Genomic DNA, 24,379 nt, shown 5'->3' with positions numbered 1-24,379 from the left:
AAGTGAGCAAGATCCTGTAGCATAAATTGAAACAACTGATACAGATATGTGCCTCACATTACACATGTAGATTTCAGAATGACAATAACATCTTGACTGACCACCCTAATGTGACGGAAGGTCAAGCTGAATAACAGAACAGCAAGATGAACTCTGGCCTATCAATTATCTCTTCTGACCCAGCTTCACTATTTAAAACACCCTTTTTAAAAGTTTTTATTAACATTTCCTGATTGCTTATGTAATACATACTGTTTATAATTGTTTGACACTTCAAAAATTATTACAGAAAACATAAAACTACCTGCATGGTAAGGTATGAATGTATGATTACTGAGCTGTGGTGGCTCGTATCAATTCCATTTTCAATAGAAGTCACGCTTTTCAGTTTATGGCAGTTTGAACTGGGCAGATAGTGTGCAGCACCAGAATGGGTTGAGGCAAGTACGGATGGCTAGTGAGAATGTGGATGCAAAATGAGTTGAGATACAGAATGCTTCTCTCTAAGGCTGGGAAGTTTGATTTGGCATTTGCATGGCCATGGTGTGGTGTGATGTGATGTGTCCAGGTTCATGGTGGTCCTGCCATAGCACCTTCTTCAGTATTTTAATATTGTGGAAAATGATTTGGATCTGACTTCACCTCGGTCAATGATTGACTTCTTGGTTAGCCGGGTAATCAAGTGTTTCGTATTGGGAAGTTAGGAGATTATATGTGGGTAGCTCTGACTCCATAGTCTGCAAATTGCTTCCAATTTAACTTTTAACGCTGTTAATTGTGTGATTCAGAAAGTGTCTTTTAAGCTGTTATATGAGGTTTGAGCCTCAATATACCACATGTTACCCTCTTATTTTTAAAAAAGGAAAGGGGAAAAAGCACTAGATTTCCTTGCGAGGGGTATTTAGGCTGCCTGTTGAGCTGGCATAGATTTCATCTCAATCAGAAAGGAGCACATTCTATGATACTGAGAATAAACACTGTGTTACTATTTTCCTGTTTTTTTTCTAACATTAAAATTTGTGTGTGTGTGTGTGTGTGTGTGTGTGTGTGTGTGTGTGTGTGTGTGTTGAGTGAGTGAAAGCAGGCTGAAAACTGCAAGCAATTTTGATATTAAAAGTAGTATTCCTTTATGTGCCTTTGGCTTTTTAAATTGCACTTACTCCAATTTTGAGGTTCAAGGCTAGCTCACAGCACTAATATTATCAGAGTTGTTTGTTTTGAGTAAGTACCCTCACACAGGCTGCATAATTATCTATTACATGAAATTGCTCTCACTGGTTTATGTGTCACTACAGCAACAAATTTTGCAAATGTACTGCTGTTATGTTTATTATCTGCTCTCTCTTATTCATGTCAGAGGTACACTAAAATGAACACACACGTACAATACATATGCTTATCTGCTGATAACCATCATTAACAGCTGATTCACGGTGCAGCTTTTACTTAGGTCAACTCTAATTTATACATTTTCTCTTAATTCAGCCATAAAGGATGTTAATGAACTATTACACAATAATGACTAAAGTTGGGGAGTAAGTTTTAAAGCTACTATATTTCCATTACTTGCAGCTGGCTTTGCTTGCCTTCTTGAAACATGCCCATACTGCACTATTTCATATCGAGTGTGGTACTGAACAATTATTGTGTGTTAACTAACAGTCTTTTGTCTGCATTACAAGTGTGCCTGGGCATGCATTTTTTATTTAGAGGCTTGATAAAGGTTACACTGTTGCTTCATTTTGACCCCTCTAAGCACTGGATTTTGTTTTGCAATCATGGCTGGTGTTCAGTGCTAGCAGACATTTTAAATGTTTCGGCACAGACAGCAAAAGTATTAGGAGGGTCAGGCAAAATTTCAGGCAGCTTGTACTGTTTGTATTCTGCAAATAAGTACTTTTTGTCTGTCCTGTAGTCAAAACCAATGAAGGAGTTAAATGTTTTTTATGACTATTTCTGTGGTTCTTTCATTTGTTGAAATTCTGAAGGCTGCTTTTCTCCACGGCTTAGTATTTTGATTGTTTAATGCTGTTAATTTATTTTGCTGCAGTACTACCTGGGGATGCAGTAATCATTTTATGTAATTTTGAGTTGTCATAAATTTGAGGCCCTCTATTTTCCACATGAGCAGTTAAAAGGTTGCTCATGTAATTTCAAGTGCTAAATTTGAGTCTACTCACTCTTTTCTTGGACGATAAAATAAGAACAAAATTTGAAACTTTGTTAAAGTCCAAAAAGGATATTGTCAAGCCTTTTAAATTCTGAGTGTGAAATAAGTGTGGGTCCTTATCCGACGTCCTGTCCTTCCACTAAACAGCAGTTGCTGGCACTGACTCGGGTGCAATTACCAGGCTCAACTACACAAGCGAAAAGCCAGCGGTAACAAAAAAAAAGTGAACTTTACAGGTTTGAGGTTATAAAAAAGGACTGTTTCCCTCCTTTAGTCCTTTTCTGTACTGCAATATCCCTCCAATTACACAAACAGGTATCAGGTGGCACGGCTTCCTTCTGCTCACTAACGTACTGCAGTGCTGCCTCAGTTGTCTTGAACCCTCTCGAATGTGGCACGATATTTCTCCTGTCATCTAAGTTTGCCACCTCCTTTGGTGTTACTTCCCTGTTGTGCCACAGTTCCACAACATCATTGTCAGTCAGTTCATCAACTTCATATTTGACATTCTTTCTGAATCAATGGCCTCACAGCTTGGTACACTTTTGAGCAATGAAACAATACTGTTTCCATCTTTGACTTTGGTTTCACAAAATCTTCATGTTCTAATTGAATTTTCCAAGGTATTCACAAGAAATAGGTTCGGAATCTCTTCTCATCCTTCAGCCAACTACCTTATGACATCTATCATCTTCAGAAAGGTTAAACAGTCTTTAGTGACATCAACGAAGTGAGATTGTGATACTTTTCAGCTTTTCAAGGCTGAATCAGTCCATCAGCTGGCAAAGAGCTGTCACATTTGGCGATGCAATAATGCTTTGATATCTCGATCTGCGAGTTCACCACTGGCAGGATGCAAAGGGGCATTATCAAAAAGCAACAGAGCATTCCTCAGCATGTTTTTGCCTTTCAAACATTACTCTATGGTTGGTACAAATTGATTCTGGACCAGGTTTTAAAGATTTCTAAATTCATTCACACTTTCTTCTTAATGAGTGTGATGCACAGGCAGTGGTTTGTGATTTTTCAGGTTTCTGAAAGCTCTAGTTCTCCATAATTTCCCTCTTTATATAAGCCTACACTGGTGTTTGCCAGGTGTATCTCTTCAAGTCAATATGGTAACCCATACTTTTCTTGTATCCTGGTGGTGCAGCTTCCTTTTTTTAAGCAAATATTTTCATGGGGAGCACCTTGTAATATAAACAACTCTCATCATAATTGTGTAACTGTTCGCAAGAAATTCCCTCCTCAACAATCAGCTTTGAAAGATAATCTTTAACAAATGGCACAGCCTCTTTGCAAACAGATAAAGCCTCTCTGCCACTAGTAATCTGGTGAACACCAAACAGTTTTTTTCCACCACTATAACCATCCATTACTTGCGGTAAATTATGAATCTTCTATCTGCTGTGGAAACTGCAATGGTTTTTTCCTGTAAAATCAAATCAGAAATAGGCAACTAGAACAAGACAAAGTTGACATGAAGTTGAAGAAACTTGTACGAATCTTCAAAAAATTTGAAGTGGGAAACTTCTATTTTCACACTACAAGTGATGAAATATTTTGCAGAATATTTAAATCTGTAGTAATGACAGAACATCACTGGTTTTTCAGTCACCTGGTTTAATGGAGCCTGCCACAGTTTCCTCTCCAGTGTTACTCTCTTCATCTTAGAGTAGCATTTACACCCAACATCCTCAATTATTTCCTGTTTAGGTTCCAATCTGTCTCCCCCGACAATTTTTACCCTCTATGTCTCCATCTAGTATCATGGAAGTTATCCTCTGATATTGTACATGTTATACCAACTTGCTCCTTTTTCTAGTCAGTGTTTTTTACACATTTGTTCCTCACCCATACAGCAGAGAACCATCTAATGTCATTCCTTGTCAGTTCATTTTATTTTCCACCACCTTTCTTTAAAATTACATCTGAAATGCTTTGATTCTTCTCTTTCCCAGTGTTTCCCTGTTCCACAATTCAATTCTGTACAATGCTGGACTACAGATCTATAGTCCTTCAAATTTCTTTCTTAAATAAAGGCCTGTTTTTGTGCAGAAATCGGTTTGTTTTTTATATTCTTCTTCTTCTTCTTCTTCTTCTTCTTCTTCTTCTTACTACATGATTCTCAATTCTAATGTTAAAAGTTGTCCCTAATCCCATTTCTGCTACTCCTCAATACTTTTTTCTTTCTTTGGTTTATTTTCAACACATACTCAGTAGTATGTTCAAACCATTCAACAGGAACTGTAATACGTGCCTACTTCCAAAGATTATAGCATTGTCTTGGTGAATATCATCATTGATAACCTTTCACCTTGAGTTTTACTCCCCCTTCTGAACCATTCTTTAATTCCTTCATTGTCTCTTCAATTACTAGATGGACAGTGGGGAGGGGAGGACTGACTGCTTATGACTCTTTTAATCTAAGCACTTTCCTCTTGGTCTTCCATTCTAATTTTTTCCTCCTTGTTCTCACACACACTGTTTAAAGCTCATATTTCCAGTCTATATACACCTATTTATCAGAGAATTTCAGGCATTTCCATGCTCATTTTTTGGTTCTATGTATACCTATTTACCTGAGAACTTCCAACATTTCCCACTACTTTACACTCAATATTTTTTCCAAGTAGACAAACCTATGAAAGTGTGTCAATTTTCCTCGGGTATTTTTTCCACTCTCAAGTGTAATGTCAACATTTTTTCACTAACAAGTGTAATATCAGAACTGCCTCTCTGGTACCTTAACACTCCCTAAGCCATCATAATAAGGCAAATCTTCATTAACAAAACAAATTAACTAACACACCGTTTGTAACAGCACTGTAAAATGCCTGAGCAATTATAAGTTCAGGCAAATGCCCAGAATAAATACCTGACCAAATGCCCAAAATTCATAAATGCCTGAGCATTTATGTGTCTTAAGGATTACCAGATAAGTGGTGCTTCTAAAATAATTTAAGGTGTATTTTGTATTGGAAAAGATGAATTTGCAACACTGCTTCTTTATTGGTTGGATAATCAAGTTGAAAAACCTGCTTGAGGGTTAGAGGAGAGTTATTTGGGGAAATAAACTTGACGGTAAACATAAATTTTTACACCATTAACCCTGCTGTGCTACTCAATTTTACAAATGTCTGTTCGTGTCAATATGACACAACATAATAAAATGCGTATTTTTCATTCAATTGTAAGCCATTGACATTGTTGTATATATTCTAGTATGTTGTTAATTATCATAGCAATATTATTACTATTACTATTACTATTACTATTACTATTACTATTACTATTATTATTATTATTATTATTATTATTAATGATGTAAATAAAATAGAAAGAAACTCCCACATGGGAAAAATATATTAAAAACAAAGATTCCAAGACTTACCAAGCGGTAAAGCGCCGGTAGACAGGCACAATAAAATAACACACACACACACACACACACACACCACTGTCTACTGGCAGTTTCCCGCTTGGTAAGTCTTGGAATCTTTGTTTTTATTATTATTATTATTATTATTATGCAAAGAACTTAACTAAAGCAAATTTATTATTTTAATATTCACCTACGGTACATTAGGAACAACAGACACTTCCACCAAACAGTCATTCTCGACAACCGTCTGTCCATCTGCCCATATCACTTTCTTTCCTTCACTCACTGCAGTTTGGACACAAGTATATGACATGTGCTTTGCATACATGTTTATTACACTTTCTAAACAACATGTCTGTTGTATTGTCATTGCTTGAAGGACAGAACTTACAGTGTGCACATTTGGTACCGTTTCTTATTGTTACTGCTTTAGCCATACCCACCACTCCTTCATGGTCTTGGATGCTCTTTATCATTCTCAAAGAATGTTCTGTTCTTAGAAAATGATTTCTTGATGCCATGTCTCTGCAACCAGTGACTTTCCATGTTCCTCCAAAATATTCTCCTTCTAGTTAATTTTCTTGCCTTCCAATTAGGGTCAATCGAAGTCCACAAGACATATATATTATAAGCAGTAACATCAAGATTATTGTGGGAAACTATCATGGGCCACCTACTGGTTTTTTGTTTGCATGTATATGCACCTGTTAGCTGATTGTTGGTGGTTGAAATATAATGTAAAATCATTTTTGGCTTTTTATCAGCCCTGTCACTTCTTTCCCCACTATGGTGAGAGTGCTCCTTAGTAGAACATTTCTCTTAGGAATATAATAGACCATTGCAGCGTCATCTGTGAAGTAAAATGAAGAGCTACGAACCTCCTCGTTGGTCAAATTTTGTGGAAGCTCTGTCTTATTTTTACATATGGTTCGTAACCTTGTCAGTTCCTTTTCAGGAATAGCTGGCTCTAATTATATGATGTAAAAAATAATCGCATGTTACATTCTGACTTCAGCAACAACTCTCGGCAACTACTCTCATTCCCTGATTTTTTCTGATGCCCCTCTTTCTTGGGCTTTCAGGACATATCTTGATACCATATTTTGCTGGTTTGTTTGAGATGTACTGTTTGAACGGACAGCCGCCTCTAAATGTTACAAGCCACTCATCGATGATCACATTTTCCTCTGGATTATACAGTTCAAGAAGGACTTCTAACCACTTCTTGCAGATATTTTGAATTGTGTCGAGTTTATCAGTACATCGTCTTTCCTCTCTTGTGGATCTGTGATCAAACCACAAGATGCAAAATATTTTACAGAATGTTTCTAGAGACAGGGTTGCTCGAAAATGTTACGCCCAGTATCCTTATCCCACAAACTTTCTGTAGCTTCCCCATGTGAGGGATATACACCCGCAAGGAGTGTAAGCGTGTTTGTCACACTGTTTACCATAAATTCCCAGGGTGGTCCTGATGATGATCAAAGCGGGCAGGTGGCCGTGTTGTGCTGGTGGTTGCAACTGTCATTCTTTGTTCCTGTTTTCAGAAATCGAAGTCTGTATACTAATTCAAACAGACTGTGGACCGCCATCAATGTCATCAGAACACTCACTTCCTGATGCATTACTGATGTGAGCTTCAAACTCTGAAAGTGATCCTTCATCTGTTGAGCTACTTACTAATTCTCCCATCTCAGCGTCGGTCAATGATGTAATTGCCGTGGTGTCACAATTCAGACACAAACGACAGAGAACACAAACTGAGCAGAAACAATTGATAATTCAAACAGTTGATAAGCCATAATGGCAAGTCCATTGTTGTTAATGCAATACCTTTGTTGACTTCTTGTATGTTGAGAGTAAGTATGAACAATGAAAGTCATTACCACTATAAAATATGAGACAACCAGAAAGTATTTGTCTTTAGAGTAATCATATTAATGTCAGGTGACTTAAAATATTTTACAACTTTTTAAACCACACAATGTCCTTGCATTTTTGGACAAAGTCACTGCATTTCATAAACTTATTACATTTAAATAATAAGAAATGAAATTTATAAACATTTTGGGTCATATAGATTGGAACATAACAACAGGGTTGGTGAGGTCAATTTTACATTTACACCAGTGCAGTCATATGGAAGTAGATAAAGAAAATAGCAGAATAGAAAACTATAGTCTGACTCAAATGTCATTACATCTGACAATACAGGTTTTCTTTTTCCACTGAAAATAGTTTAACATTTAAGAATACATTTATCATCAAGAAACACATGTCAGCTGTTCAATGAAAAGTAATAATTTTGCTATTAATAATCATTCTTCAATAATATTCAGAGATTTGACATGGATTATAAAGTGTGTTACATTACTGTGAGAATGACAGGATAATGTTGTTGTTTTTTATTTACACATACCCACTATCACTACAGAGTCGTTCAGCCATGTGTGTGTGTGTGTGTGTGTGTGTGTGTGTGTGTGTGTGTGTGTGTGTGTGTGTGTGTGTGTGTGCGCGCGCGCGCGCGCGCTGTACAAGTGCAAGAGTAAAGGCAGTTTTGGTAAAAAGGAAAAGGACATTATAAATGATAACCAACTGGCATCAACAAGCACCCTTCCTTGGCACAGCAAGTTGGAATGCTAATTAAAAATATTCATTTCTCTCTTCTTTCCTTCCGTTCTTAGTAATAAAGGCAAAAAATGATATGCATAGGTTTGTGTGTAAACATTTACTAAGTTTTAATATCAGGAGTATCATCCCATCCCTTATTTTAACTGGTAAATTATGCATTCTAGCAGTAAAAGCATTAAAAAGAAGTCCAAATTTTGGACATTTACAACCACTTTGGGCAAATGCCCATTTATAAATGTCCTGCACACTGAGCTTTTGTCCAGCCCACATCATTAGCTTCTAACAAGTTGAATAAATCTATATGATGTAGGATGAGTATGAAGATCATTAATGCTGTCTGCTTCCAAATTTGATTACACTCCAAAAACTTTTACTTCCAATGCTATTGACAGACTAATCGTGCTCACAAGGCCTCCATTAGATAAGAACATAGTCATATACTATTTTATTATATGCACACATTACCAAAATGGAGAAAAGGGGGGGGGGGGGGGGGCAAGAGGAGGGAACACCTATCCTTCCTTATACCAAGCACTCACCAACAAACTCAAACAATAGCCCCCAGCTGCATTTCTATGGGCCAAGACAATGCCACTCTCTCTACAGGCAGTGAAAAACTTCCTTACTAAAATGAGGATTACAGAATATAAATAAGAAACAAAAATGAGCTGTCAAAAAAAACTTTGTTGACAAAAGCCTGTGATGCATCATGGGGTTCTACAGAGTAACACATTGCAACTTTATGCTCTTAAACCAACCAAAGATATTAGTGATGACTGAAAATTAGTTTAGGCAACATTTAAGTGTGGGTCATCACACTGTGCACACTTTGGTTTAACACATGTGCAGGTGGGGTACGAAAGCTGCCAAATTCAAACATCGACAAGGCGCAATGGTGATCACCCGTCTTCACCTTCTGGGGAGGCTCGTTTACGCTTTGGCATCACAGGTTGGCACTGTTTTGGAAAATGATGCACTGGCAACAATGTAAACAACTGAACAGTTTAAGATCATAATTGAGAACTGTCATTCTAAGTTGTCCATCAAATGTCAAAGCATCAGGTACGCATGTTACAATATACAGTAATCTAAAACTTGTGAGCAATCTGCATCACTTGTCATTATAAAAGTAAATTTACATTTGAAACTTTGCTGTTATATTAGAGAATAGTTACTGCAAAGTTGTGCATGACATTTAGCAGCTTGGACAGATTGAAGCTCTCTTCCTGCAAACATTCCCAATTCAGGCGGTAAAGCAACCAGATATTGTGGTCTCACGGCACTGCCTAGCACGGCCACAAAAGTAATCAATCTTAAGAATGGCAACTAGAAATTGATTCAAGAGCTGATGCTGGTATTCACTCATCAGGGCAACAGATCATACATGGAGTGTATCATATCGTAACCAACCAAGCACAAGGTTACACCCAAAGCCAGACAAAAAATTCGCTGCTGGGTATGATCTTGTTAGTCAAGACACATCACACACTGGATGAAGAGCTGTTCAATAAGCCTGTTGAAAAGAAAAAAATAGAAGTTCACAGAGCCAGCTGAGAAGTTTCAGACTCATCTACATAAAAAAGATAAGACAGTTCCCAATTTCTTCCTAACAAATACGAAAAGAAATTGCTTAAAATGATGAATGCTTAACTTCAACTTTATCTCATTAAAATTTGCTAACATGGAAAGCCAGAGCATATGATGTCATCACCATGCTGTAGACTAAACATATTTCTTGACAATAAACTTACCCCAGTTTACACATTCAGAACCTATTTTGGGATTAAATACAGTTCTGAGCTTGCAGATGTCATCAAGGACATACATATTTCAAATAATGTGATGCTGCCACCATCCTCACACATAAAAAAACCGCTACAATGATTTCCCAATAAAAGAAACTATTGAAATTATGATAATCTGCTAACCCATAATAAGCTTAGTACTGCATAATGTGCAGAACTAATTGAATTTTTAGATTGTGTTTGAGCCTACATTTTCCTTTACCTACAATGACAAAATATATTATAAAAAATTGGTCTTAGGCTGGGTAGTAATCTGACTCTTACTTTAAGCAGATATTCTTATGAATGATTTAGAATGTAAATGTTTTTGTCGAGTTTCCACAGATACAAGAAAAACTAACTACTATAAATGTTATACATTACTAACATTGTCAGTATGGCACAATCTGCACTGTATGGTAACTGAAGAAAACTTCACAAGCCAAGATTGCTAAAAAAGCATTTTACTGATGACCAGTTTTGAAAGAGCTAGGTTGTCATCAGACCTTGTGCTTTAAAATACACTTCCCACTATCAAGATGATCACTATAAATCAGCTTGTCAAATGCAAAATTACTAGATACAAACAAACATAAATGTGCACATTACGAGTATCCACACTCACCACCAGCTGGCGGCCGACACTTCTCTGTCAGTTGCCAATCAGTGATGAACATGAACACTCATTTCAACTACTTCACAAGCTATTCTACGAGTCACCTGTCACTACATTTCATCTGTGAATCCACCCACCTCTCCTCACACGTAGCTCCTGTCAGAATTTCGCATCTTTCTGTTTTCCTTCCCACGAGTGATAACTTGTGCACTTAAACATCCTCAAATCATAATAGTCCTGTCACCCTCAGTACAATTTCTTCCCTCCTTTTCACCTCCAAACCCTCACTTTCTCATCCAGTTCCCTTTACAACAACCTAATGCTTTCATTCGTCCATTTCCCATGTCACTTCACTTCATGTTTACCTGGCACCGTCCCAACCCAAATGGACCCTTGCTCCATCTACCTGCATCAGTTCAGAGAAGCATCCCTTTCCTTAGTTAAAATCCAGACCCACATAATGTTCTTTAAATGCTGCCTAAGCCATGTGACCCCCCCCCCCCCCCATTTCCCCCACCTAAGTACAAGGTACTGCAAAAGTGTATCTCCACTGCACAGGCATCAACGACCCACCCCTGCTTCCTCCCCAAGATACTGGTACTGTGCAACTGTAACTACATACACCTCATCTCCAAAATTGAAATCCTTGCTCATCAATACCTGGAAGAGCATTCCAGACAGCACCATGATTAATTGTCCAATCTGCTGACCTAATTCTCCCATCTAGGAGCACCACTGCCCATCAACATGCATCCTAACAGCAGCAAACTGCTGCCCCCCCCCCCCCCCCCTTGCAACAATCACTCATAGTGCCCAGACCCCATCTGGCTGATGTTTTAAATCTGTCACATCGTCCACAATTCCCCCGCAATCCTTCCCAAAATCCAGAACCCAAATAAAAGCCTCAATCCCACAGAAGATTCAGTGCTATCCTTCAACCCCACATCCCGGTTCATCCATGTTGGGCTTGCCAAAGACCCACTCTCCTCCTCCCAATTCATATAGTAGAAACACTTCCGTGCAACCAATCCCTCCAACCAAAACCATCTTAATCCTCAACAGTGAACATTGCCTCTCCCAGTTTGAATCACCATCCAATAGTGGCAATCGCCCCCTCCCCCTTTCTCCACCTAACCATTCCTTCGTCACCTTCCAGGAATTCTTAACCTCCTCACCATCCATCCTTCACCTCTCAAAGGAAGGACAGCCATTCACAACCTCAAACACATGCTGACCGAATCATCCTCCCTGCAGGCAAAGACACCACTGTCGTGAACCACAGTGACTACCTGACGAGTATTTCCTCCAACAGTCTCACTATTCCACTTACAAGCTTTGCCATAGTGATCCCATCCCAGAGGTCCAGCATAACCTGCAGTTCTTAGTGAAATTCTGTCCCCAGAGTCCATCTCCCTCCTCTCCCCTATGACACCCAACACACTCACTATCTATATGCTCCTTAAAATCTCCAAACCCAACAATCCTAGCCATCCCACTGCAACTGGTTATTGTGTTTCTACTGACTAACAATTCCAATCAACTGCCCAAAACCTAGTCTTGCACATCGAAGATGCTGCCCACTTCCTTCAATGTCTCTCCACCATCCCCACCTCTTTACCTTCTGGAAACTACTCATCATTGTTGATGCCATAGCCTCATGTCCATCACCTTGCCACTATCTAACGCTACCTCTCCCAATGACCTTCAGACTACAAACCATCTGTTTCACTCAGCATATACATTACCAATTATATACTGACCAAGGCTTGCGGGCTCTTATCAAACTTATTTTCTGACAGGAATTTTATTCTTTGACTGACAGCCACACCAGGAGTGCTAGAGGGCTCATGCAGAGGGCACAAGTGGTGTAAGCATACAGTGTTTGGACCTTTGGGCGAGTCATGAGGTGATGGCTTTGCTAGACACCAGAAAGTAAGCACCAATACCAAATTCAAGTATGGCAAGCCAGAGTCAGTTATTGTGGCATTGGTGTGGGAGTGGATTTTAGGCGGTTGGCCACCCAGGACTGTGTACCGTATAATGTGAATGGTTACTGGGATGTATTGTGCGACCCTGATCAGTGGAACTCCTTGCTCTCAATTTCATGCCCTTTGATGTCAACTGCGTGTACTGGGATTGTGCCTTCATTAATTCACCTGCCTATCCTATGTATGATTTGGCGAGCAATTTTGTTGTTTATGTAATGCGGCACTGCAGTTTTCTTATAGATACCGCTTTGTGACTCAAGTTTAGATTCACTGTAAAACCTGCAGTAGCAGCTTGTTCTCTTGCACTGTAGGAACCACTAAAATTTAAGCAGTGATTGCTTTCACTCGTGTTGGTGTCTGGCACAAGTTGTTAGTTTGTGTGAATTCAATTCAAAGCATATGCGTGGTAGCCTCTGAGTGTTTGTTATTTCCTAATTAACCTTTGAACATGAATTGAGGCCGAACTGTTGGGTGAACATTCTTATTGCCTGCCTTCAGGTTTCATTGTGCTTAATAAGACCGCATAAAACATATTTTCTTACACCATTTTAGAGAGCAAAGTGCTTTCGACTTTTGATAATTATAGTCTTAAGTATTACTGACAGTGTGGCAAGGAACGAGAGCTCATAAATGAATGTCTGGCAAGACATCAGAGGCTTCCGAACAGCTGATGCTGTGGGAATGGGTACCACATAAGGCGTCATTACTACCGAAGCAATGTAATCGCATTAGGGCAGTAATGAATGAGTCCCTTCCTCTACTTCGTGTGGCATTAAATCTTGAATCCTTATGTGTCTTGCTTGGTTCTGGAAGCAGTCTCTCGTTACTGGATCATGACTGGTATCTCAGGTGCCGTACCACATGAAAGCTTCCCCCCTTACGAGCTATGAACCAGAGATGTTGCACTGCCAATGGAAAGGTGCTGCCTCTGACGAGCTGTTTGTGAGGGAATCTTGGTGTTCATGGCCATTAGAACTTATCAGAGATGTTGCACTGCCAATGGAAAGGTGCTGCCTCTGACGAGCTGTTTGTGAGGGAATCTTGGTGTTCATGGCCATTAGAACTTATCATAGTTCGTATCGGTTAATTTACTTTTGGGCTGTGACTTTATTCAACGAACTGGGTTGGTTCTAAATTATGCTATTAGGTGTTTTTCCATTTAAATTTTGTCCTGATAAGGAGTTTTATTTGCATTCTTGCCAGTGGGTGCCCTGGGGGGTGGGGGCAAACAGTGCTGTGGTACTAGGTACAGAGTTTGAGTTAAGTTACCTGGGCTCTATTGAAACTAAGGAACTACTATAGGTACCCAGTCGATTCCCAGATATCTTAACTGACAAACTGTTATGGATATGGATTAAACATAAAATAAAGTTTACCAATGATACTCCTGTCAGACAACACTGTATACACTGTCACCCCCCTCCCCCCCAGCCACTAAAGATGAAAGCTTTGCAGCAACACATGGATAACACACTTCACAATGGCATTACAAGACCATGTACCTCCCTGTACACCTCACCAATGTTCTTAGCCCAAAAGGGCAGGTGGCTATAGAGTACTTAATCAAAAGGCGAACCAGACCAACACAACTGTTTTATCTGGTTTGTGGTATTAGAAAAGATCAGGAAAGAACACTTACTTTGCACAAATTCCCTCCTCCCAAGAATAAGAAGGAAGTTGCCCGTTCTGTAGGCACGGCAAACTTCTTTAGGAAGTTCATGCCTAATTTTGAACTGGCAGCCCTGTTCAATAATTTGCAAAAGAGGGGAGAAATCTTTCAGTGGGGAGGAAATTGGCTGTCCCTCTTTGATGCCATAAGGCAGCCCTTAGTAATCCACCACTCTTGGTCATCCCGCACTTCAAACGTCCCTTCATGGTGCCAAACTGACACTCCGAATTCTGTGGATGCTACTGCTCTCTTGCAAGGGACAAGATGGAGATCGTCAACCAGTGACATAAGCTTCAAGCAGCCTTTTCCCAGCTAAGTTGAAATACTATGCCTATGATGGGAGACCCTGGCAGTGATGTTCATCCTGGAAAAAATCAAGTTCTATCTAGAGCACAGTCAATTCACACATGAGACAGATAACCAGGCCTCATACATCCCGCAAAAACCCGGAAGAATTGCATGTTGGGCTGTATACATCTCTGAATTTCGTTTCTCTGTGAAGTATATTTAAGAGTTTGGACAATCAAACAGCTGATGCACTCAGTTGCATGTTTGAGGAGGGCTTTAAGTATAGGTCCCACAACTCATTGATAACCTGCAAGAGAAACAGAACCAGGACCCTTTAATTCAGTAGATCAAACAAAAGCTCCTTATTGTGGAGCAGTTGGCAGGGTATAGTTGGAGAGGGAAAAAAAACAAAAAACATTGTATGCTCTATGACCAGGAGGGATAAGAAGTAATAGATCTTTTTTTTTTACCTCAGGAATTAGGACCTGCAATTTCTCTATATTTTCGCCACCCCAAATCTGTGTTGATAACATTCCATGCACACACTAAGAACAGACGGGATACACTCATGCCTTGACTGAATATAGCATTTAGTTTTGCCCACTGTTAAATCATCAGGACAACGCCTGCATCCTCTCCCTAGACCATTTTGTGGTACTTGAACAATCTCCTTCCAGACAAGATCACCCCCGAAATTATGTAACAAAACTGGAGATGAGCCAGGAGCAATGCCGATCTCGCACACCAGAGATGGGCACAGCACTATAATAAGAGTCTGTGTGCACTTAAGGTAAAGTTCAGCTACCATGTCTTGAGCCATAACTTTGGTGTACGAAGGCATGGTAATGGAGCCATTTCACAGAAGCTGTCGCCTCATTTTCTGGGACATTGCAAGGTGATGAAAGTACTGAATTCAGTCACCCTCCTGGCCTGCAATTTCACAGCAGGCAAAAAATTGAGGGTGCACTTCAACCAGGTGAAACGGAATGTGTAACTATACTTGTTTCCAAGTCGTTGCCTGAGGAGGGAGACTTCTCTAGCTTTAACAGGGGAGAATGATCGATTACACTATTGTCAGTCTTGTCTTCTGATGGGAGTTATGGTCTTTCACTAGAGCAACACCAGGAGAACTAGTAGACATTTGCGGCGGGGAGGGGGGGGGGGGGGGGGGGGCACAAGTGATTGATACCAATCATGTCTGCACCTGGATAAAGTTGTTAGTTTGGGTGAATTTAACGCAAAGCATATGGATGATAGCCTTTGTGTGTTTGGTATTTTGTAGTCAACCTCTGAATGTGAATTCGTAGTGTTTGTCTTCAGGTTCGATTGTACTTAATAATACCAAATAAAACATATTTTCTTATAGCATTTTGGTAGTCGTAAGTATTATGTAGCTTTCTCATATTGGGCAAATTGATAAGAACTTTTTTTGCCTAGATAATAAGTTTGTGTGTTCCATAAGTTATAATACTGCTGCACAATCTGAATCACACTTCGGAGTCATTTTAGCACACAGTGCTGTGGGGTGAACGCCCATTTCACTGAGCACTTTAATTCGCAAATGGTGATTGCTAGTGAAGGGCTGTTAAAAGGAAATTTTTTAATTCATTGCGGTTAGCTGAATATAAATTTTACTGCACATCTGGCAATTGCCATACTTAAATTCTTATAGCTTTTAAACATCCGGAAGTACTTGTTCTTAAGTTAACCCTTGTTAATTAACTATAAAACATTTCTTATGATTAATGCCATTTAAACCAGAGGCCTACAAAGTGTACTGAAATTTTCTTCGAGAGACTGAAGAATTCAAAGTTTAAATTATATGTGGCAGTTTATGCTCAGCCAAGCTAAGTATCCAATTCAGTTTATTTTATTTTTACATCCTCTTCTTTCTACTGTGACTTGGTTTAAGATTTTAAGGTGTTTTAGCTTTGGTTGAAAAAAGTAATTTGTTGGGGATCAGTTTATATTTGAAAGGTAATTTTAGTTTTTAGTCTGTTGCAGTGATCTGTTTGTACATTCCTTTCTAACCATGCCTGTGGTACTGTTTGGTGATACTGTTATGGTTATTGGGTCCTGCCAGGTTGTGACTCACCTTTCTAAAGATTATTGTAAAAATTTTGTATTTTTTGGTAGTCTTGCAATTAAGATTAAAATAGTTTCACCATAAGTGATGTGCAAATTAACCCATTAAAATAATGTCTATTAAACTTTGTTGTTTAATTGTGAACGTCGCTTGAAGTATTATTTCCCTCTACTTGTGGTGGCCTGGTCCTCCCCGTCAACAGCTAATTACAACACCAATGCCAAAGTGGGAAATTATAGAAATCATATTTCACTGATATACAATTACTTTTATGGGGAGAAGTTATATAAGCAAATAAATCTGTGGCGCAGCCACAGGTAACTCTCCTATGACAACCTTTTTATTGGCCATCTAGAGGAAACCCTGCTAGCCTCCCGAAACCCCAAACCTCTTGCCTGCTTCAAGTTCCCTGATAATATCTTTATGATCTAGACTGTGGCCAAGACAACCTATCCTCATTCATCCACAACCTCAGCTCCTCTCCCATCCATTTCTCCTGATACTCCTCAATCCCATGTGCTACTTTCATGGATGCTGACATCCATATTGCTGATGGCTCCGTCCACACCTCTATCCATATTAAACCCACTAACAACCAACAGCACCAGTATTTTGACAGCTCTCATCCCTTCCATACCAAAGAACACTACCCCACAGCCTGGACACCCTCGGACAGAGTATCTTCAGCACCAAGAGCTTCCTTGCCCATTATGCTGATGGTCTCATGAGGGCCTTCACAGACAGGGACTACCCTCCAAAACAAAGTCTGCAAAAAGATTTTCTGTGCCACATCCTCACACTTCCCTAATCCTCCCATCATTCCCAAGAACCAGCTATAAAGGTGTGTCTTCGGTCTGGAACAACTGAACAATATTCTTCACCAGGCCTTTGATTATCTATCATCATGCCCAGAAATGAGGGACATCCTACCTAAGATCCAACCTTCCTAAAGAAGTATTCTGTTGCTCATCAAAAAAACATCCTGGTCGATCCCTCTTGCCACTCCACTCCCAACTCCTAGCTACAAGGATCATGTCTCTGTTTAAGACCCAGGTGCAATCCATCCACCTAGCACTTCATACTCTAGTCCTGTCATGGGCTTATCCTACCTCCTCAGAGGCACGCCACCTGTGATAGTAGCCATGTCATATACTAACTCTGCTGCAATCACTGCACAGCTTTGCACATTGGTATGATAACCAACTAACTGCCCATCAGAACATATGACCAACACCAAACTGTGGACAAGAACAAAGTTGCCATGGCACAACATGCTCTATTTAAAAGAACTGCTTCACAACCCACACAACCTGGATGCCCCCTTCCACTGTCAGTTCTTTTTAATTATGCTGATGGGAGTTATCCTTGTTAAACAACCTTCGTTCCCGTAACCCTTCAGACCTCAATCACCATTAATCCACTGCCCCACGACCACCATCAAATAGTTTTCCCTTCCTCTGCCCTGTCACCCCCCCACCCAATCCACATCAGCTTTACTGTGCGCCAGACCCTACCAGCCTGGGTATCCATACATCACATGCCTAGCCTGTGAACCTCCCTCTGAGTGGACAGCTACCCATCCCCAACCCCTCTTCCTGCCTCCTCTCTCTCTCTCTCTCTCTCTCTCTCTCTCTCTCCTTTCCCACAATTATATAATTGACTAATATGTGTAGGCCTGCAGTAGCAAAATCTAATGAGCTTGCTACACAAATATATTTTGTGGCTACTGTACCTCAGTTTGTTATTTACAGTAGCACTGCTGAAAGGATGACAGTGCACAGTGGCCTAGTATATACCAAATTTAAAATATGTCCAATGATAAGCTGATTTTGTGTGTCCAAAAACTGGATATCACAAGAAGACTGGAAAAATTTGAGAACTGAAACAATATTACGAGTGAATTTAATATTGTATCTTTAACTAAAAAATGAGTCACAATATGCTTCAGTTAAAAGTGTAGATGTTCAGTAGACAGTTAGAGGTGTCTTTTTCTTAATACAAAGAATTAAGTCTACCCACAGACAATGTTCTTTCATTCTCGAATGGGTGGTTTCATTATTTTAAAATTCAGTATGGCATCCAACATTTCTGGTACAATAAAAGCTGTTGATGAGACTCCTGCAAATTAGTAAAACCAAAATAAGTTTTAAAATATGCAGTTCAAAACCTTATCAATAAGCATAAGTTATCCCCACCCGAAAACTACAAAGTTGCCTTTGTGACTGGGATGCCTAGACCTCTAAAAATGTGATTCATATGCCAGTTACTTACAGTATTATGCATTAATGTGTATATGAGAGCCATGATGCTCAGACTGATTTTATCACCACTTCTTTCCAGCTATGAAAGAAAACTTTGAAAATCTAAAGACTACCTATGAATCCTAAGGAAGGTCTTATCCCTGACTCTTGCTGAGCTCACCCTCCAGAATCTGATGTCAGGTAATATTTTTGCATCACATCTTCCTGCCAATGTTACGTCACAAATTCAAACAATTGACCAATGGGTCACACAAAATTTAGAGTTTTAGTGCAGAGGGATGTTTGCACAAAAACTGCTAAGTTCAGATTGCAGCATCAACAGTTACAAAACAATTTTAACATTCAAGTTGCCATTTCATAGATGCAATTGCTTGGACCTCTGTGAAAAATACGTTTCATATGGCCCAGAGAAAACTATGCCCTAGATGATGATGATGAGTGAACAACTGTTCGCTCGAAATTGTACAAGTGGTACCAATAGACCAAATGTGTTTTCAGCAGAAATTGACGAATGGATTGACAGTGATAGAAAATTAGCTATCTAAGAAGAGCTGACTGACAATGTGATATCAGAGAACATTTTCAACCCACAGGACACACCAGAAACTGACAATGGTAAAGAAGAACTGCCTGCAACTCTCATATCTTGGGCTGAGACTAATGCTTTTGTGAAATTTGCTGAGAGTAGCGAACAATACATCACTTCTGAAGTTATTAATCTGTACATCATTGAAAATAATTTTTATTATGGAAGAGCTTAATCCAAGAAACAAGTTAGTATTCCTGCAATGTCTCAGGGGGATCAGCGGTAGACACCAGACCGACATACTCTACACCCTCGACAATTTCAGTTAGCTGTCCTATTCCCAAACACAAGCGATTCCAATTGTGGTGCTTATTTCACTTTTTAACTGGTGTACAGACAATTATTTATGCATACTGTTTTTTCTAAAACATCGAGCCTTTAACTTATTTAATAGAGCAGGACAGTATGCAACTTTCCATTCAATTTTATTTTTACACGAATGTAATACATACTTTTAATTTTTTAAGACTGTGATCTCGACTATTGTGCTTAATAAATCAGAGTTACTTATTTTTGTAAGTTAAAATTATAGGTTTTGCTTACATGCGTTTCTTAAAACCAGTTTTTAAAAGTGGCTTTGATAATTTGCCATATTGGGTAATCCAGCATTGACAGTCTCCCAAGGATGCTAGATTATGGAGGCCCTACAGTATTTGTTTTTCCCATGTTTTTCTGCAGATTTGACCAAAACTGGTAGTCTTAAAGACCAAAAAGTTCTGTGATTATAGACTGTAATGAAAGGAATTTATTCTGAAAATCATCAACAGAAAGTTGCTTACTGTGATGGGGAACCAGAATTCAAACACCGAGACGCATGCATGATGCAGTGAGAAACATTTATTAGTAAATATGGCTGATACTTTTAGTATGTGCAGAAACAATGTCAGTCACGACCAAGACCTATTGAGAGTCGGGTGAGGAAGGAGGTGGGAGGAGGGGGCAGCAGGGGTTAAGCACAAGAACAGTTGGTGACATCCTAATTACACAATTACATTCTGTGGACTATAGGTTCCATGTGTTTATCAATCAGGTAAAAACTTGAGTGTTGAGACAGGCAACTAAAAATCGTGAACAATGCAGAAAATACAACATCTAAATACAACTGATGTGTCCAGTTTTTGTATTTATTTCATATGGTGTGAAGAAGAGTATCCATATAATCACTTATCAGACTCCACATACATTACTGATTCTTTTCTTCACAGGTAACTGTTTCCTACAGATTGTGAAGTACACTTACATCTATTACTCACTTAGTAGAAAACATTACCTATCACAGAAATACTATAGTCTGATTAAAATCACTTGTTAACTGATGTCTGTCACTTGCCACTCTTGTATTGCCACATCGGCTGCCTGCTGCCATTCGGTTCTAAGCAACACACAAACATTGTGGATCACTTCACAAATGCTGTTACTTATGTGTAACACGGAGCAATGTTGGCAATGGTGACCATGAGGTACCAGGGGAATGCGAGGTGGTCTGTCAACAGCTGATATTAAGTGACCAATGACTGAACCATAGCAGATGACATGTTTTGTACCCCTGAATTTGAACCCACATCCTAGCCTAATCACAACCCTATGACTTGTAACGCATCTGAGAAAACAGCAGTCAACAACCTTTGGCAGAACTATTAATCACTCCTTTGTTCGTAGCAAAGTTAAAGCTAACCTTTAAGTGCAAACGCAAAACAGAGACAATTTAGTTTCAGCACTAAAAGCAAACTGTAATTTTTCGCTTTCAATGGCTACCCAAAACTATCCTCACAGTGGTTACATAAGCTGATGCATTACCAACCGATGAGAAGTCCTGGTTGACACTCAGTTACAGGCAACATAGGCATGGTACGTCAAAATGAAGTACTTTGTTCAAAAGTAAGGAAACGTTTTTTTATGTACATACCTGCAACAATTGCTAGCTGCAGGCAACTGTGTTGTCCGAAAGAGGATAAGTACCACTCATTTCAGAGTCACTGGAACTTTCCGAAGTGGATGAGCAGCTGTAAGCGATAATGATATGTTACGGAACACCATCTTCAAGCAGACCTCACAGAAACCCTACAGCCCATTTTGGTGACGTTTCCCATGGCCTGAATAGTTAGCTTCGCAACTTCACTCCCTTCACTTTTTTTATTTCCGTGAGAAACATACTCTGTCACTCGTGTACAAGTTTGACTGCATTAAATTGGCAGTGATAAGTGACAGTCTTATGTCAGTGTCCACATTTAAAAGCTACCTCGTCATTTGCATATGTGGGGAATTGTGACTTATGAAGTGATGCGAGTCCTAATAATTCTTCTTTTTCAGTGTATCATCCACAGTAATCTCATGTTGTAACCACTGAATTGTCTCTTCCTTTTTGAGAGGACAGGGTCGCGCCTTATGCCTTAAAACTGCAAAGAGTGGAACACTGAAAAGTATTGGCAGAGCTTCTAAAGTTAGTAACAAAGTGTTTTCAAACCAATTTGATAATGTCTTAATGATTCATTTCTTCACATTACTCTGATATTCCTTCCAATGCAAAAAGCATTCGACATCCACGAATAAAGCCTCAGTAGGTAACAGCATGTAAGAGAGTGATTCTACCACCTTTACCACTGGGGGAACGCCATGTCTTCTCTTTTGTCATCAGTCCAACCTTTTGTATTAACATGACCAGCATTCAACAATATTTTCTCGATCCAAAAATGTCCTCAAAATTAACATTTTTTACTTCACACAAAAATCTGCATTGCCGTGCAGCTATGTCTGTTCATTCTATCAACATTTTATGGCTCGAATATTTTTGTATTTAAAACTGAGACTCTGCAGAACCAGTTGCAATGATGATTTCATACATTCAAAAAGTTCGGCCATGCAAAGTCATACAAATTTTATCTCATGTAGGCCAATCTCTATGATGATGATGATGATGATGATGATGATAACTGTATATGTGATGCTGCAGTGCACCTTGAGTAAAAGGATCTATATTTGTTAGATGTTTCTGAATTCTTTTCTTGCTTGGCATATAAAAACATGAGGGTACTGCTTCATTTCCTTCCTTCTCATATTTTTCTTTGCTAATATGAAGCAACTGTGATTCACATGACTGCTTTGGAAACTGTCTCTCATTTTGCACCTCCCTCTCAAATTACTTGCACACATTGTACATGGGTTGTTACAACTGCCCTTTAAATGCAATTCCCCAGCGTCCTTTCTCGATGTGACTGAATCCCAGATCTAGGGTCTGCCAATTTTATATTACATTTCATCACACACACACACACACACACACACACACACACACACACACACACACACAGAGAGAGAGAGAGAGAGAGAGAGAGAGAGAGAGAGAGAGAGAGAGAATGTGCACATTTCATTTCATGTGCAGCACTAGTCGAACTGTGGAAGTGAACTGACTGCTGTGGCAGTTTGGCAATGGCGAACAATTTGGGCCTGACAGAGCACACTGACAAGAGGAAACCAGCCCCAATGCATTAAGTGTCACTCAAGAAGTAATTTTAATCAGACTTAAGAAGATATTTCTACTACTCCACTGTCTGAGGAAATTCACGAGTAATGAGTTCTTACGAGTATGTTTAGCAGTACTAAAACACAAATAGTACCAAAAGAATAAAAGAAAATTACCTTCAAATCCCGATGAATAATTGGTGTCTGACAATGATGTAACCGAGAAACCGCTTCACAAACATCACAGAATATTTGCAGAACCTCAGCTTCACTGAATCCACTCTGCAGTCTGTAACAAAAGTAAACTGAAAAGAAAAAGTGAGCTAATGATATATCTACATTAATCACTTCTCTGTTATGGTAACTGCATTAGTGAGAAACTAATGTGTTCTGAAGCAAACTGATTCAATTAGCAACAACCACAGCAACAGTGTTAATGGAATCACACTATGATAAACTAAGAAATCCAAAACAAATCAAAACCCTGGGAAAAAGACTGAAAATAGTAAATAACCAAAACTGCTTCTTACCAAATTCTTACTTCTAAGTACAAATACAAAATGAATTAACATGATTTTGATTGTTTTTGAAAACTTTTTACACATATTTTAATAATTTGGGCCTGACAGAGCACACTGACAAGAGGAAACCAGCCCCAATGCATTAAGTGTCACTCAAGAAGTGACATTATTATGACCACAGGCTTCACTTCTTTCGATCTGCGAGCACAGTTAATGGTTAATAGTAGAACTCCACTACATTTCTAGTGCCCACATGATTCACAAGAAAACTTCCAAGGAAACAGATGGAGATGCAAGACATACGCAGAAGTGACATCAAAATTACTAAGAGGAAGGTAAGGCAAAAAGCCTTGGACAAATTTGAGACTGAAATTCTGTCCACAGAGCTATCACAAGAAACAGTGAAAGTGTTAATAAAATGTAAAACTGGTCAATGGAATGAAATCTTTTGGTCCATTTCTATATGGAAAAACATTTATCACAACACTGACAGACAAGGACTGAAGTTTTACATTCATATCTGTTTAAGGAAAATAAATCACTTGCTTCCCCAAAGATCTATAACAAGGACACAAAAGAAAAGGAATGTTTGTAAATTTTCTGTTCATGATGACCAATTTAATTAAGGACTATGACCTCTGACATCAGATTGTCTAGCATAAATTTTATGCATGTATAACCACAAGAACTCAGCTCTCTTAGTCATGATAATTTGAATTTTAGATGTGTGAGTGATGCGAAATCAAATTTCAAGCCTCTGTTCAGAGAGTTCTAAAGACTACACAGTTAGCAGCACTTGCTCCACACAAATTCTACACAAGGAATTCGACACACAATGTAGATGAGGACACAGTTGTACCACATGTTACATAGTCTAATGACAGTTGTTAGTAAACACAAATTTGTGGACTCCATAGAGGTGGGGAGGGGGAGGG

At 39.1% G+C, this 24,379-nt stretch overlaps 1 protein-coding gene across 2 annotated transcripts in view; it reads right to left on the bottom strand.

Annotated features, from left to right (window-relative positions):
• The window catches only part of LOC126284689 (BMP-2-inducible protein kinase), a 240,775-nt gene that overhangs the window by 152,597 nt on the left and 63,799 nt on the right, over positions 1–24,379 (bottom strand). For both annotated transcript variants that reach the window (XM_049983815.1, XM_049983824.1), the window contains exon 5: positions 23,101–23,212. In XM_049983815.1, the coding sequence (XP_049839772.1) occupies positions 23,101–23,212 (112 nt within the window). The remainder of the gene's footprint in view (positions 1–23,100; positions 23,213–24,379) is intronic.

This window comes from Schistocerca gregaria, chromosome 1 (assembly GCF_023897955.1).
Source record: "Schistocerca gregaria isolate iqSchGreg1 chromosome 1, iqSchGreg1.2, whole genome shotgun sequence".
NCBI lineage: Eukaryota > Metazoa > Arthropoda > Insecta > Orthoptera > Acrididae > Schistocerca > Schistocerca gregaria.
The sequence above is the reverse complement of the archived record's forward strand: the minus strand, read 5'-3'. Positions and strand labels throughout refer to the sequence as shown.